General features: G+C 41.4%; 1 protein-coding gene across 4 annotated transcripts in view; it reads right to left on the reverse strand.

Moving 5' to 3' along the window:
- The window catches only part of LOC100651098 (protein FAM214A), a 44408-nt gene that overhangs the window by 8058 nt on the left and 19145 nt on the right, over positions 1–17205 (reverse strand). Inside the window, exons 1-5 of one of the 4 annotated variants that reach the window (XM_012315626.3) lie at positions 3137–3566; positions 2647–2861; positions 1923–2143; positions 1188–1410; positions 480–645 (exon numbers count right to left, since the gene is read on the reverse strand). In XM_012315626.3, coding sequence (XP_012171016.2) covers positions 480–645; positions 1188–1410; positions 1923–2143; positions 2647–2861; positions 3137–3197 — 886 coding nt within the window. In that variant the 5' untranslated portion in view covers positions 3198–3566. Of the gene's footprint in view, positions 1–479; positions 730–1187; positions 1411–1922; positions 2144–2646; positions 2862–3136; positions 3571–17205 lie in introns of those variants that run through there. The other 3 variants (XM_048411329.1, XM_012315627.3, XM_048411330.1) reach the window with 3 other exon arrangements.

A 17205-nucleotide genomic window follows, 5' to 3' on the forward strand; every position in this document is an offset into this window, starting at 1 on the left:
AACATACTTGTTTCACGACATATTCTAGCTTCAGTATCGTAATGGACGTATTTCGAGCATCATCTTCGCTGATTTATTAACAATTTGAAAAAGCATAAAGGAAGGAACACATTTTGCTAATTTAATAACAATTTAAAGAAGCGAAGAAAGAGAAGAAACTTATGCTTTGTAATATAATTAACCCTTTCGCAACTAGGGACAAGATATCTCGGTAACACGATGTCGTCATTACGAAATATCTTAGGGTCGCAATGACGATATCGAGTCAGCGATATATGTACACATGTACGTATTTATGGTTGCGAAGGATTTAAGAAAACAGAACCGAGAAGCGATATGAGGTTACCCACTTATTTAATATAAAAATATGACAAGATGATAGTTCGGTGTATGACCAAATGTACATAAACTGAGACACTCGGAAGGTGATACTCGAACGTCGAAATATTACGCTGATCGATTCCAATTCCCCTCATTACCAGGCAAGACAAGGGCTTCGGGATTTTGCGCAGCGCTCGGAACCGGGATAGCCTTGGTAGGTGTCAAAGCCCTCGCTACACCCTCCTCGTCTTTCTCTTTGATCGGATGCAACGGACAGGTGAGAATCGGCACCTCTTCCATCCTCGGCAGTGCCCACACGGTGACCTAAAATTTACACGAGAAATCCTCTTCAGCTCCATTAAATGCAGTCGCGGTACTTGGAACGAGATTGGGTAGCCGGTGACTCATCTGCTGGTTAAAAGTAGGCATTCGTTAGTGTCCTCGAACCACCAGAATAGAACCGTGGAAGGTACTCTGAGTACGTGGACGAGAGAACCACCATGCGAATTACATGGACAGTTCGAGGAACATTGACCTCGCCTTTATCGTGAGTCAAACGCATCATTTCGAGCGTTCCCAGCGAGCTATTGCTTGCCAGGGAATCCTTGGATCGATTAAGCGCATCTATCTTCATCCAACGAGCTTTCGCTCGTAATATGTTTCAACGCGAATATAAAAGAGACAATGATTTTCATGGAACGTGTAATGTGAGAATAAAGGAACATCGAACGTGAGAAGGATATGTTAATCGATATCACAGACAGTTCAACTTTTCGTTTCCCAATTGATGACAATGTTCCTGGATTAATGGTATAAGCGGACTATTTAGAACGACGCTGATAAATGATAAGAATCGATTCTTTTACTTTTATAGAATTTCCATCTCCCTGGCCAGCTAAGGGGAACGTGTGCTCCACGGGAGATTCCCGGAACTTCCTCAGATTTTCTTCGTTATATGGCACCACTCTCGTCACGATGTAACTGGGATCGACACCGTTGCTCCTGGACCACCATGCAGCGACTTGGCTGAAGTGAAGTCGTGAACGGACTGCCTGATATAAACCGTAGAAGTTCATCGTCTCTGGGCTCCTGAACATTGTTATTCGTTCGATTTGTTAGTGGCAAAAAAAAAAAAAGATATTTTTATAACATACTAGATATAATTTATTTTATAGAAAATTAATCAGCATGATCCGCTTAACCACTCGCCGGGTCATACATCCACGTTCAAAAGTATTAGTACAGAAAGTCTTTAATAAAATCATTAATACGTCTATCGTATAAAGTACCAAGTTAAATGAATTACATTTAATTGCATTCAGTTGAGCCAATTATTTCAACCATTGAATGTTATTGATCTTCGTGGTACAATATCTCTTATACTAAGATAACTATACACTTTGTAGAAAATATAATTATACATAGATTATAATTTTCATATATAAACATATTATATTTGCGTTGCAACGTGTTTTTCTCTTATAAAAGTACGATCAATTTCGCGAACGAATCGAGGGAAAATTTGTTTGTCAAGAGGGATTAGTTACGTATGCTATTATCGTTGAAATAAATAGTCTAGAGCAACTGATTGGCACACTTACTTGCTGGGAACGACGCAAACACACCAATACTCCAGCAGCATCTCCGACGCTTGTTGCCATGGTGAGATTGATAAGGACGGCACAGTGCAGATCGGGTTCTTGCACGTAGATTTGGCCAAACCGCACGGACAGTTGCTGCACAACACCACCTCGATGGACAGGAACGAACCAATTGCAATACGATCGGCGATCTCTCGAATCAGTACAAGATATCGATCGCACTGCACAGATTATATGAAAAAAGAAAAGCAAATGAGAAAACCATTGTCTGTAGAAATTTTAATTACTTCGTTTTCAATAGAAGAGGAAACGATTTAACGACGTCATTCTGTTATCGAAACAAAGGGTACAGTGGCCAGCACATAAATAGGGAACACGTTTATTTTACAAAGCTGACTTAATTCGGTCTGTAATTATTATTCGAAATAAAAATTTGAAACAACGTTTCAGCCCATAGGAAATGTATTCTTAAATATTCTACTGTAAAACTAAGTAGAAATACAGCTGGTTTCTAATTATTACTGCAAGTAAACGTTCGACGATCATTCTGTATTTATACGTATTTTTAAATCCTGTGTTGTAATAAAGAATGAGAACAGAATGCCTCGTGATACAATTAAGATTACCAGTAGTTGTTGTTTCCTTATTTATACGCTCGCCACTGTATGTTCTTGGAGAAGCGGTTTAGATATCGTGGAAAAGATTACGAGAACAATTTTCTTACCAAGTAATTATCTTCTTCGCACACGTGGTCATTAGGCACCGACTGCATAGGCGCTGCACAATGTGGGCCCTCTTTGTAGCCACGTGGAGGGCCCTGAATCCTCCCTTCGCACACCAGGACTCCAAGGGCTCGGAACACGCTAAGAATGCCACCCCGACCGCCAACCCCATCTGGGCTGGGAATGCCTCCTGTCACCGCACCTAGGCAGTGCATACCTGCAACGAAAATGAACATTTATCATTAGCAACGAAATTTATTCGATATTATTTCCATGTATTACTCAATAGTTTTGTATCAATTATAAAAAAAAAAAAAATAAAAATTAAATTTCTTCATCGATCAAGTTTCTTTAATAAGAAATCGAGAGAAAAGATTTTTAAAAGGCGTTTAAAAAATGTTTGAAGCAACAGGGATGCGCGATTGATAAATCGTAAAAGCGTTCGACGATTGGAATAATGGTTTTCCAGAGGAAACCAGCGCGAACACGAACCTGTGCGCGTTCTCCTTCTCTGGAAGCAATTTCCAACGCACTGCAATAAGATCGTGGACATTTTCGAGAGCAGCTCTCGAGGGAATGAAAACTGGAACGATTCGCGCACGAACTCCGCTATCGTTAATCTTAAGCGCGCTACCGCAACGGACCATCCTTCGAACTAGGCTCAGGTAGCTTTTGCGCGATGTTCTTATCGGAGGCACGAACTTTGCTGTCCAAACTGGCCGCGTTTAGAGCGAGAACTGACACCAGTCACCATTGTCTTTTTGTTTCTTTGTGAATCACCACGAATACAACAGTTTACGTTCATTCCGTTCTTCTGTACTCCATTGATCCATTCTTTAATCCCACTATGGTCTTTCAATTTTTTATGTCTCTAACTCATTTCTCATTTAATCGGGGCACTTTCAACGTTTCAATATCAACGACGCTCCCTTCTTATCTTCTTTAAACCTAAGGAATTCTCCAAAGATGCGATTCAGTCGGAGATTATCCAGAGAGAATGCAAAAGGTTTAACCTACCGAACAATTGTCTGACGAACGATGTCAGACATTGTGACCGTTTCTTATTGAATTCACTGTTCTGTTAATCGTCATTTTTTTTTAATATTTCCACCTCGCAAACAACGACATCCTAAAAGAGCCGTAGACTCGAGAAACTTTCACCAATTTCAAATAACCCGAATCAAAGTTTCATCGAACCTTACTATCCAAATATGTACACATAAAATCATTTAGCGCGCTTCAATTTACAAAACTAAAATGCTAATAGCCATCGAATTTTGTTGTACGGAGTTCTGCGATAGTAAAATGTTCCCTTCGATCTGCTTCTCCTCCAGATCAACAAGTTTCCTATAGGAAAAACCACTAATCGCCGGAGCGTGTGAAAACAAGGCATGTAAAGGCATAGAAGCATAGAAAATTGCGCTTGTAGGGCATCGAGATATCGGCTGCACAGATATGATGGTCAGGCTTTCGTACGATTTTTCTCGTTTCTTTTTGCCCGACATCCGATCCGAGATTTCGTCGTCCGTCTTCTGCCGGTCATTATGTAAAGGTGAATACGCAGGAGGGCGATGGGCATTATTTATAACTTTGCCCGCCGCCATATGCGGCGAAAGCGACCAACCGGATTGGCTTCCTCGCCACTTTCCTCCGAGCGTTTCAGCATTCGAGCGAACGAACACAGAATACTTTACTGGTGTGCGCTATTCATCGATGGAAAAGACGAAAATTTCTCGGAAAATGTAACTCACTTTTCACTGAAATTCGATAAATCTCGTGGAAGATACTTGAGAACGAGCTTACGGTTTGACGAGAGAAATATCTCATCCAGAAACGTTCTACGCTTCGCACTATGAAACTATGTTTAGAGTAGTTGCTCCTTGCTGTTCGTCCAGCCAAAGTATTGCATATTTCGCCACTCTTCTTTAATTCCACGGGGCTTTGTACCATTCGAGTAATTAATTACGAGTGACATTCTTAATTGTAACTAATTACAAGTTGAACTTCTATTTCGAGGGCAGAGCGACAACGTTACAAGATTCCTGCTAATCCGCTGAATTCTACTTTTCAACGATCGTATCGCTATTCCTTTCGCTTGGTCTCTGCAATTGTACAAAATACGAAGAAATTGAAGTATTTTAAGATTAAACGTAGAACGTAGGAAAGATAGAAAATATTCTTAAAATATAGAAAATCTTATCCATCCATCGAGAGAGAAACTCAACGATCGAGTGGAACAAAGGTCCGTTTCATTTTCTCAGAACGTAACGCGATTGGCAAGGAAAGCAAAGGAATCATTCGATCGACAAGATGATATTATATATACATGGAAAAATCAAAACGACGAAACCAAGGTAGAAAAATCAATAAGATCGCAAGAAAAACGTCGCTGTCGCTATGGAAATTTCACCGACGATAACTTCAACCCTCGCGATGATTTCGCCGCCGTAATCGCGCGAATCTGTCGCGGACATATGTTGTTCGAGTAGCAAATGAAACGATTACGTCCGTGCACTGAGACTAGACTCGCGATTAGGCGACGCGAAAAATTGCCGAGAGCCACAGAGTAGGAGCTGGCGCGACTCGCGCTCGCACGATGAAGAATTTGAATAAAGAACTGCGCGGCACTGCCTCTCACACTTGGCGTCTTTCACGTGTGTCGAGGGTCTGTGTACAAGGGAGAGCTTGTGGGGCTCCACGAGGGTGATCGTACTCGGGTGTCATGCGCAAAAAGTTCGTAACCCTTGGCGAAATCCTTCGAGAGACGCTATCCAGGATTAAGAGACAACCTGCGCTATCGAGACGCTCTTTATTTTATACAGAAAAAACGATCAAAATGATTTGCGACCTAATCGATATCGATCGAACAACGTTACCTTTACGAGTCAAGGATTAGTCCTTGATTACTGTATACTAATCGTTTGGAACGATCGAGTATTTTTAAGCTCGAGTCGCGTCAGACTCTTGGAATAATCTAGTCGCTAGAAAAAGTTGCTTTATACCGCTTCTAATCGCATCGTCCGATAATACGTTGCTGGAATCTTGTTAGCACCCGGCACCGTACTCGTATAATTATTCGTTCTAAATCCTGGAAGGTAAGTTGACCAGAAGACGGCTGGCGAACGGCACTGCCAGACGCAGCTTCTTAAACGGCAGAACGATGGAACGAATATGAAGCCGAGCTAAAGCCGAGGATCGATCAGGGATGAAAAGTAGACGTCGAAAATCCGCTACCTTCCCAAGGAGTAATACATCAAGTTACTTTGAAAAGAACAAGAGCAGATCTTCCATCGGTGATAAGTATCAAACAGTGAAAAAAAAGTAATAAAAAATTGCCGTTATCCGACAAGAAAGTTCAGGATATTAGGTTACTGCTCTAAGCTCGCAGAGATACATTCACGAAAAACTTGCAATTTTAATTGGAAGCCCCCGCAGTGATCAAAGGACGAGAGAAAATCTTTCGCCGACGATAATCACAAAGGAAATAAAAAAGATAATAAAAGAGGTTTTATTACAGGATACAGAAGATCCAAGCGCTCGTTTCCTGTTCCAAGCTCGGACGCTTTACGATGTACACGTGAGGATTAGCCATTTCGATGAGAGATCCAAAGTAATGGAATCACAAAAGAAGATCTTTCATCGATGATACATATCGAATGCTAAAAAGTAATAAAAAAAAAAATACTGTTACCTAAAGTTCAGGGAATATTAGGTTCCTGTCCTACGTTCGGTTCTTTGAGATGCATTCTTACCTTTTCGTTAAAATTACAAATTTGTAATCCCGATCAGACGTCCAGAACGATCAAGGAACGAAAGAGAATTTGTCATCGATGATACGCATCAACGAAAATGAAAAGGACGATAAAAAGGATCTTTGATAGGATACAAAGGATCAAAGTACTCGTTTCCTCTTCCAAGGTTCGATGCTTCACCATGCACGCGTGAAAGATTAGCAATTTCGATCGACGAGCCAAAGCGGTCAAAGAATGCAAGCAGATCTATCGTCGACGATGCACATGGCAAAATGAAATATGTGGCAAAAGATTACTATTGCGGGATACCTAAAAGCGTGCAAAGTACTTGGCGCCTCTTGCAAGTTTATAGCTTCGAGAAGCACGCTTGAAAAACTTGCAATTTCGACTCGAGACCCAAAGTGATCCTGAGCGAAACTTTGACCGCGCGATCAAAGCGGCGGAGGCCAAGGGTTTTGGCTTGGTCATTGGTCGAGGACAAGCCGTTCGAACGTCGAAGACCTTCGCCAAAGCAGCGAGGAAGGGATTGGCGTTACAGAATAAAAGGCTCAGGTCGTGCGAGCTACGAAGCATGTATTATAGTTAGCGACACGGGAGGCTGAGGGAAAGGGCGATGCGCTTCTGGTGCAGCACGGTGTGAATGCACTGGCTGGTCCAGCTGAGAAAACACCGGCTTGTTGGCGCCAGTATTATCCAGCGCGTAGTAAACAAGCTGCTCAGAATTATTCGGCCAAACTTATACTTTCGCGACTCGCTTCGTACTTTCTCGTCGTCGAATATAACCAACGCGATCCGCTCTTAATTACCTCGACCTTCGCGCGTTTCCAATAAACATCGTCCGATCCTGGGAATTCGCCGAAGAATAGGTCGTTTAGGAAACAATGGAAAAAAAAGGGAGAAAGTCGAGGAGGAAGCGCACAAGAGCGAACCTTTTGGAAACACAATAGCAAGCAAGTTGCAAAATCCTTACGTGGAATCTGAACTTCGAGAGTTGCGCGAGATTTGCAACTGTGTTGTGGAAGATTTTACGCTCTCTGAGCATCGAACTGGGACCAAAGTTTTCAATATTTTTCGCTCTTTCTAATAGGAATTCTAATAGAAAAATCTACCAACTCGACAACCGGGGACTGTGTGAGTACTAGCAAACAAGCAGCGATTATTAGTAACTAAACGACTATCAATTATCGCCATCCGTATGGCAGTTAACATAGACAGAACTCGAGAAGCTTAGAACGTAGCAAGGCACAGCTATCGCATTCTTGAACGCACGATGTACAAATACGAGCAACGAGCCATAGAATTTTTCGAGAAAAGAAATTAAAATACAAAGATTATACGACCGGTGTTTTGGCGTAAAAGGTAAGACCGTAAAAATGTGCACGACTTGTACGTAAAATAAGCGGAAAGAACTGGCTTATTGCATGTATCGCATTTCGATATGCATTTTGTCGTCGATAAACTGTCATTCATTTGTCGACGCTTTATGATCCGATAAAGACGCGTTCGTTCTTTTAGAAAGTCAAGTTTCGTTCAATGAACACTACAAAGCACATCGTGCTTTATGCTCGATCGAATTCGCTGGCAGAGACCAGGCGAAGTATATGCGAAATGCGTATTAACTTTTACACGTACCGGACAACGAACCGTGAAATTTATGGTTGAAACGCGTGCGTAAACGCATTAACAGAATTACACGGCACCCAGGCCTGCCTACTAATTATATTAACGAAGACGATTATCTTTTATATTAATTCGGCGGATATCAAATTTCCCCTTTGACGCGCAGATTCCCTTTTAATCGGAATAGAGACCAGCTCTTGCAATCGTTTCGATCACACCAACGTACACTCTGTATGGGTTCAATTTTTTTATTACTTGGAGAAATAGGACGGTTGTGTCGATTGAAATTTTATAAGTAAATTTAACAAATTATCGATCATCCGATTAATCGTTAATATTATCAATCGGTAAATTATTTCACGAGGAGATTTCGATTTTCAGATATTAAAAATTCAGCAGATCTCGGGGACAGAGAAACGATTGTTCTCGAAATCGCTCATTCGAAATTCTTCGTAATTCTATGATCATCAAGAGGTTAAACGTTGCAGAAATACTGTACAACTCCGACAAAGTAGAGAGCACATAGTGGAAAATAAATCGACTCTACGTTGTTGCCGAAATAATTGGTTACAATCAGCGACATCCGGCTAGCCAGGGAGCAAATAAAATGCGAAATTACAGGTTCCCGGCTATGATAATCCATCGTAATGCGTGACAGTAAAATTTGTTACGTCTGCGACGTCATTACGCCTTATTGCTGGTGAGCTGGAGCTCTCGTCAGCGGCGTCGAATTAGAAAGCGTGCTTTTATAGACGAAATCGATAGTAGCGTGTGCATCGTTATCGTTTCATTAACAAAATATCAGCGTTCTTTTATCTCTTAGGGGCAATAAATGTCTCGCGATTCAACGAACGTTCAGCGTATGCTGGAAACGAATGCAAAGGAAAAGCCGAGGAATTAGCAGCTGGCAACGTGCATTAAAAATGCAAAAGATTCGCGCCAGCTAGCTCGACGTTTTATTTCCCGTTTCCAAACTACCAACTGAAACGCAGCAAATGACACAAAGGCGAGCCGTATACTCGCGTTTCCCTTTCATTTATGCACCGGAAGAAGCTTTTCGCGAAATCTACCGGCAGGCGAGAAGGATTTTTGCGAAATTAGCCGGACAAGTAATTAACCGAGTAGAATTACTTTCGACCGCTTCCTCGCTCCTTTCTAACTCCTTTAATCGTATCGTATCGCGCCACATTTGTTTTTTTTATCTCTGCGAACTTCTTTCTCAGCGACCTTGCACTGTATTTTTATCGGTGGCATTTCTTTGGCGTCCTTGCTTTATTTCATTTGACTTATTAAGCGAGTTGAATATCCTGTTTCGTGCAAAGATAATCGCACGCACCGTCGTATAAAGAAGCGAAAAAGGAAAAGAGAAATAATAACAATAGGAAGGAAAGAAAGGGAATAGAAAGAGGCTGAGTAAAAGCAACAAGATAAGTCGGTTTAGCCCAAGGAAAGCTAAGCATCCGTTGCCCAGTAGTACGTTCAAAATCGAGGTTTTTATTGTATTTACATTTCAGATGTAAAAAGGTCAATATGGTCGATCTGTTGTTGTTATCGTCGCTGGAATTGCGTTGAGAATAATTGATTTTAAGGAAATATTCAGGAAAAAGTAAGCGAATAGATAAATTATAATGACGGAGGATGAATAACAGTATCGAAATTGGTTCGATTTGACGTGCGTCAGCTGTTTTGAAATGAAGAAAGACAATGTAACTTGAGTAAAACGTGATAACTGAATCGACGAATCGTTTCGAACGAGGACAAAGGCGTTGCGAAAACCGCTGGAGAATCTCGCAACGCGAGTCCAAGGCGTAGCAATACGAGCTTATCACCGGCCAACCGGATGCATAATGCGCACGTAAAGCCACGGTTTCCTTCCCTAATCGCTCGTGTTTACACGCTCGATGAAGGAAATCATTGATGAGGACGAGGCCGTCTTCTGTTGCCACCGGTCCGTTACCAATTAGCTCGTTAACATGCCTCACAATGCGCTAAGGCCGCGCCTCTGGACACGCACATCCCGACCAATAAACCATCTCTAAATCCGATTCCATCTAAGCTGTGGAAAACAACATTCCTCCAGCTGTGGCAAGCCGAGAGAACTTTCTTAATCCTACTGCGCCATTTCCACTCGCATTTTGCTCTATTTTCCAATCAATCGTATTCTTCTATGGCTGAACAATTTCTTACGTTTGAAAATAAAGTGGAGAAATCGTTATCGGTCGGTATATTTTGTGGGATGAGATATAAAAAGGATATGAGCGGTAGGCATGGTTCAAAAGTTGTAACTAAAAAACGATATACGTAATGAATATGCGTTGCTACGATACAAGGTATAAATAGATGGGGAATATTTAAATCCAGCAATAGTTAGAATTTATCGTAATATTTTTACGATTGCAACTTCAACGACCAATAAACCAGAACTTCAACGAGCAATAAATTCAATTTTTTCGCTGTTGCCGATCTTACGCGAGTGCTGAACATTTTGAAACGGAATTGTAGTCGAAGTTGCAGAAGCATGTATTACGATATCTTCTAACTACTACTGCTAGATTGAAATATTCCTGATCTCGTACTTCGTACCGCAATAACGCGCATTAGCATTGCAACGTTACATTTCGTATATCGTTATATCGTTCTAACTCTTTAACAGTGCTTTCAATGACACATGTTTACGCGGCGTATACTAACGGTGTTTAACTTGATGCGTAAAGATCCGTTGAAACCGTTAAAAATTTACGAACATGGAACTCAAGGTGACACGTAAAACGATTTTCTAATTATTTTGGACAATACAGGTAGTTAACGAAACGACGAACGATAAAGTTCGATTCACATTCGAACAAATAAGTTTCTGAAGGATAACGGATTTTGCGAGCGTTCAATTTCGGAGACTCGTTCCCACACAAGTCGGAAACAGGAATATCATCGGGGTAGCAGGGAGCGACGATAAACAGGATATTCTCTTTTACGGTCGCGAGTATTTTCTTGGCTCGCTCGAAGCGAATCCCGAACACGTATGTACCGTACAATCAGTCGCAAAGACTGAAAAGGCTAACGATTGCGGACCGCCTCGCCAGGCAATCCTATAAATCTTCCTACGTCACGCGTCGTCGAACTCTCCTCGTCGAGGTAGATTTGAGAGAACTGGAAACGATGATTTTCTTATTTCCACGCTGTATTCAGCCACCGGAAGATACCGCGTAGGAAGTCGGAGGTATCTGCTGACCGCAAGGAAAAGGAACATTCAGCGAAATCGTAGCGGATTGCGTTTGAACGCCTTTTACCGTCGACAATTTTATTTTCATCAGCGAGAAATCAAATCCAAAATTGGTGCACAGAGAGAAGAAGCGGATCGATCATGATACACAACGAACTGAGCAAAAATCGTTGGCTAAAATAGAAAACCGTATGAAGAACCAGAAAACATTAAACCAAGGACGAACGAAACATCTTCGAAGTGGAATATTTATTCGTTGAACGATCCTCCACCCTTTCGTCGGACGGATAATTTCTCAAGCAGAACTCAGCTGTTTAACCAACAACGGATCACTGTCATCGTGACAAAACCTTTCTGTCCTGCCTTCGTCCTTCGAGAAAAGGGTCGTCGGTTGCTGCGTCTAGACGCGGCCCACTCACCCCTCTGATTTCGCAGGAATTACCAGCACGGAGGTTGAAGAACCCTGGCGGCATCGAAAAAAGCCAAACGGAGACAAAGAGCTGCTGATTACGCATGTGAAAATGGAGAGGAGTCGGCCTGCGATTAATCGGAAAGCCTCTGCAAGCAAATCTTCTGTATTATTTATAAACTCCTCTTTTCAGATTTATCAGCGACCGATGTATTACGCTGTTTGTACTCTCGATTGGGAAAAAAGTTCAATCGCTATCGTTAAGATTAACGTATCGCTATACATGTAATGTACGTATCTCTTTTAGCGACTCGTTAAAAAATGCAATCCTTTATTGCAATCGCGTGCGAGTTTATTTCTATAAGTCGCTTGTTGAACGTTTTTTATTTGGGAAACTCGATAAGAGAAAGCTTGTACAATCGAAAGATCAGTTTCTTTTTTAACCAACAGAGTAGAGAAAGATTTCGTAAGGGTTAATAAACCAAAGAGTAACATGATCGCGTAATAAATAAGAGGCAAGGTCGATGGTAAAACAGTGGCAGATTTTGGCTCGCTATTTATCACGTGCGCTTCGATTGTTCGTTATGCGAGTTACGGACTGAGAAAAATAAACTCGAAGATCGATCGTTCAACGAGAACTGACCTCGTTCCTTAAATTCTGCTATTATTTTTACACGAGTTTGATACCCCCTTTGATTGGGCTTGTTCTCGATTCTACGTCTCTACAGAGCTACTTTTTATTCGCTACACGATTTCACGGTCATTACGCAAAGCTCGAAACCAGTTATCGCCTTTTCCCATTCGATAGTATAAATTACGAGCGCTACTTCGACCGCGTTCGTGCTTCTTCTTTTTACTCGACGATAAATTCCTGCTTCGCGAGAACTATTGTGCAATGCAGCCAATTTAGCAGATTCTTTCCCTTAACGATACTCCGCTGTTTATCGCGACGATATACAACACGCAAGGAGTCGGTCCGGTCTATAAAAAATTCGAAATCACGCGGTTCGCGAGAAACGAATCGTGACGATAAGTATGCAAATGCAATAGAAATGTCTCGTTCACGCGTTAAAGAAGAACGTGATTCGTTTGTAGCGAGATCTACGGTAATAAACAGAGATTTTTCCAACAATCGAAATGCGAACGTAAGAAGACAAATATCTTCCATACTACTATTTTCTACATATTCAAACGGAAGAAACGTGTGCTCAGTTTTTCTCGTTTTACGATATTCTTATATTCTTACTCTCCTTTTCTTATTTCTACGTGCAAACTGTACGAATGCTTTTGCCATTCGCGGTATACATATTCCTCGCGAAGAACTTTCGAAGAGCGAGAGAGAAAGGGCCAAGGAACATACGGAATTAATTCTACCTTTCAGCTTGACACAGTTGCGTAACAACGACGACGACAACAACGATGACCAACGACGAAGTCGCTCCTTTTTCGTAGCCTTCGAAAGACAATGGGGACGGTTTTCGTTTTCTTCTTTTTTTGTTCACAATGAAACCGGGCAAAGTCGCTGGCAGTTTCGGCCGTTGCGAAAATGTAACCCCTTTCATGGGGAATAATGGAGAAACGCGAACTGTCAACAAGGAGTCGTGCGTTTCCATTGATTGCCTGCCGGAGCAGGCGAACAGCACCGACCCTAAAAGACGTACTAACCGTTCAGGAAATCTCGAACCTGCTGCACCGGCCAGACTGCACCTTGTTTTCTTTCGTCACGTGCAGCAAAGAGATACAAGCCTGTGGCTGCGGACGTGACACAACAACAAATTTAAAGGGACTACAAAAATCTCGAATGGTACGAGCCGTTTCGAACGCATCTGCCCATCCCTACGATCCCTCTATGCCGGCAATTAAACTTGCAGCATCGATTTCTGCGCGAATTTTACTATCCACAACACCGTTCTCAACTATCTCAATGATACAACTTTTATATCCTGTGTCACCCACTAGCACCGTAAAAGATAAAGTTTCTTTGTTGCTGTCGATACATATGTATGACGCATTATTGGAGCAACGAGCATTGTCTTGATCATATTTGGCATAGAAATTAATTCAGCATTTTTATGTAAATTTATCATTTGCTTATCGACGTTGCTGCAATCGCAGCGAATCAATTTCTACGTCCGATACAATCGGTATCGATACGAGGCTTCTACACTGTATCGGTAAAATATATGTCGATAACGTTGAGCATTTCTTATTTAACTTTTACGGTAGCAGCGAAGTAGCTTATCGAAGGAGCTTATTGTTGAATGAAAAATCGTAAAAGTTATATCGAGGTATATTTTTTTACAACTTGCACTATCCTTTGGGAACAATTTCTCATCGTTTATATGTAGATTAAGATTGAGTTTGGTTTACCAGCAAAGTCAATACATAAATGGTAAATTTAGGTAGAAATTACAGTCGTCGTTTGAAATTGTTTAAGAAGTGGCCGAATAACAGTGAGCGATAGTGTTCTTCGAGCTTACCGAGAAGCTACTACGATGTTTCTTCTTATTTCGTTCGACGCCAGGGAGGATATTATGGTAATATCAAACGTTGAAAGCCAAGGAACTGGCTTCAGACATAGAACTCGGAGAAACAGATACTGCTCTTAGCATAATCTTCTTAATCTCGCAGCCGAGCTCTTCTCCGAAGAAGTACGTGCAGCGAACGAAGTTGAAAAGGGCCATTCTTGCGCGTATCGCCAGCTACACTTTATCGAATATCGCGGTAAATTTAATTCCGTTCCATTTTCGGTCGTGACATGTACAGCCCGTGTAACTTAATTATACTAATTTGCTTCTTGTCGCTGCGCAAACAACGATACCTTCTCCTTGCTCGCCATAGAACGACGGACGTGACACGAAGGTAATTAAGCGGACGACAAAAATCGGGATTTTGCCGCTCGAAAGCACCGATTCGCTTGCTTTGATGGCATTTACGGTCTAACGACACCCACGACTGATCTTGCTTTTACGTTATGGCTACTTCCATCGATGAGACTTTAAACTTAAACAGCAATCAATGACCCGATCAAATCGTACACTTGGAATCTATTTTTACGACCTCATTCAGATTATTTCACGTAGCTCGAGATCTCTTTATTTACTTGGCTATAGACTACGGATATTTATACAAAGTCGTATTTGTATGAATATACATAATTAAAAAATGGCGTTTAGATAAAAACTTCGATGTTTTATATTCCCCGTTTGTCTTACGTTTAAAACAATCGTTTATCGGCTAGAAAAACGTTCCTTTTTTTTTAAATAACTGATTAATTCGATATAACTGATACCAATTATCTAAATACTAATAATCAATAACAGTTGTCGTGATTATTTCAACACGATCAAAAAATCAGAGACTGATCATTCGAGATAAGAAACTGTCCTTGCTCGGATAACGCGATTTATACCCTGCTGCAAAATTTACGTATTATTGTTCGTCGATACGCATGATGAAACTTCAAGCTTCGATAAATATGTTTGTTTCAGTCAGAAACAAACATGTACGACTACTCTTGGAAATCTTAATCTCATATCGCAATACCAAATTTCTCCGCGCGAAGGAAACCTTCACAAACAATATTTCCTTTTTCGTTCGACACAGCGACCAGATGTTTAACGACCCTCCCGTTATGCAGTTTATGGCCCACACGTTACGTACTGCTATCGTGTGGGTTTTGAGAGCGGACCTAACGATCGAAAGATATCCGCCAACTGACAATGAGTTTCGTCCATTATGATATTATATCCCGCCTCTGCCAGAAAATCGTCGTTCGTGTAATTACTTCGCGTGTATTACAAATATTTCCCTTACTCTGAATCACTCTACGGAGCAAGCAATTGCAAGCATCAGTAATGAATTATCGTGCAAAGTATGAACAATTTTGTTTTTCTAGTAAATACAGCCCTACACAAATTTCCTTTTGAGTTACAAAGTAATCCTAAGAAGTGCAAACGTTAACGGTGAGTCACAATTTATTCCTGTTGCGTTCTGTCATCCTTTCTCAAATTTCCTAAGTTTGAAGAAGACATCAAATAGTAATAATAAAAGTCAAAAATTCTTTTGTTCGCTAAAACAAGGGAAAACGGAGACATAAAGATTTAAGGATGTGAGTAGCAGATACCTAGGTACCTAAGGTACCGAGAACTTCACTTTTTGTTTTTTTTCATTACCTCGGCTTGCATTCTCTATCGAGTCGTAAATAATACTTACGACAAAACGAGTAATAACTGGCCGTTTAAAAGCGTCAAAACTGCATCTTCCTTTCAGTAATTGCCCCTGACTATAAGTCATATTCCCTTTGGAGCTATAAATAAGTGCTAGGAAGTCCAATATTGACGGCAGAGCGATAACAGGCAAAGAAAACGCAATCTTCATCCGCGAGATATTATTACAGAGAAGACCGGCCTTCGTTCGCCACAATTGCAAACAGTGGAAAGGTTCAGATACCAGCAGAACAAAGTACAATGCACTCGGGAATACTTGCTCGAAAGCCTGCGTCACACGAGGGATGAATCGGTGAGAAGGATCCTTCTCGTGTCTGTTCGGTCTGAAAGGTAGCTCGTCGATGATGCAAAAAATTAAGCAAACCCAACGAAAGATAATTGGTTGTGCAACGTGAAAATTTCATCCGCGAAATGTCAGGTAATGACAAATTGAGAATCACATTGCAGCTTTGCTAATGGCACAGTGGTTTAGCCTTAGTACACCTTGCGAATGACTTTCTATTTCCAGAAGCGTTAGAGGGTCTCGCGTGTACAGCTGTTGCACATACGGAGTCATGTATATTAAACAGCCATGAGTGAAATCCACGTTGGAAAAGCAAACCATATGCGTCGCCGATGACTCTGAACTGACACGAAAACTGCGCACTTTGAATACGTGCAACGATGATCCACATTCGGAAGTGGCTGTACGAAGATAGCAGAGGGAAAGGAAAAAACACGACGAGGCACGTGTGTTTCGGTGATTTTCTTAAACTCGACCTCGCTTCGTGGTTTAAACGTCGCTTCGTGTAACTTAAGGAAGAGAAATGTGCGTACAGGGCGTTTCAAGTAGCACGCGAAGATTTAATTTTAAAGAACGTTGTTAGAAACTACAAAAAGCCGGGTCGAGTTACAGCAGCAACGTGTGTTTGCTAGGGTATCGAGAGACAGTGGTCTGGTAAGGAAAAACCAGTGTCTAAACTAAGACGTCCACCAGCGATTCGAGCATCCACCACCTTAACAGTACGCTTCTATTTCTATTTCCAGAGACACACAGTGGACATCGGAGACTCGCGCCACTCGAATCAGGACGTCTTCGTCAAACGTCTCAAAACTTTGTTTGAAAACGGACAAGAATATACCCGGTGTTCCTCGAAAGCCACGTTCGATTACAGTTGGCGAATTGAATTCCGGATTCTCAACTTGTTTTGAATCTTGAATCGGCAATTTAAAAAACATTAGGAGGAAGCACTCGGTAAAAGGATCAGTTAAATGAAGAGAAAACAATCACGAGCAAAGGTCTTGTTGACGCAAGCGGTTAATCGTTTTCCAGCCAACGGGATGATGCAAAC

The sequence above is a fragment of the Bombus terrestris genome, chromosome 13 (genome assembly GCF_910591885.1).
Source record: "Bombus terrestris chromosome 13, iyBomTerr1.2, whole genome shotgun sequence".
Taxonomy (NCBI): Eukaryota; Metazoa; Arthropoda; class Insecta; order Hymenoptera; family Apidae; genus Bombus; species Bombus terrestris.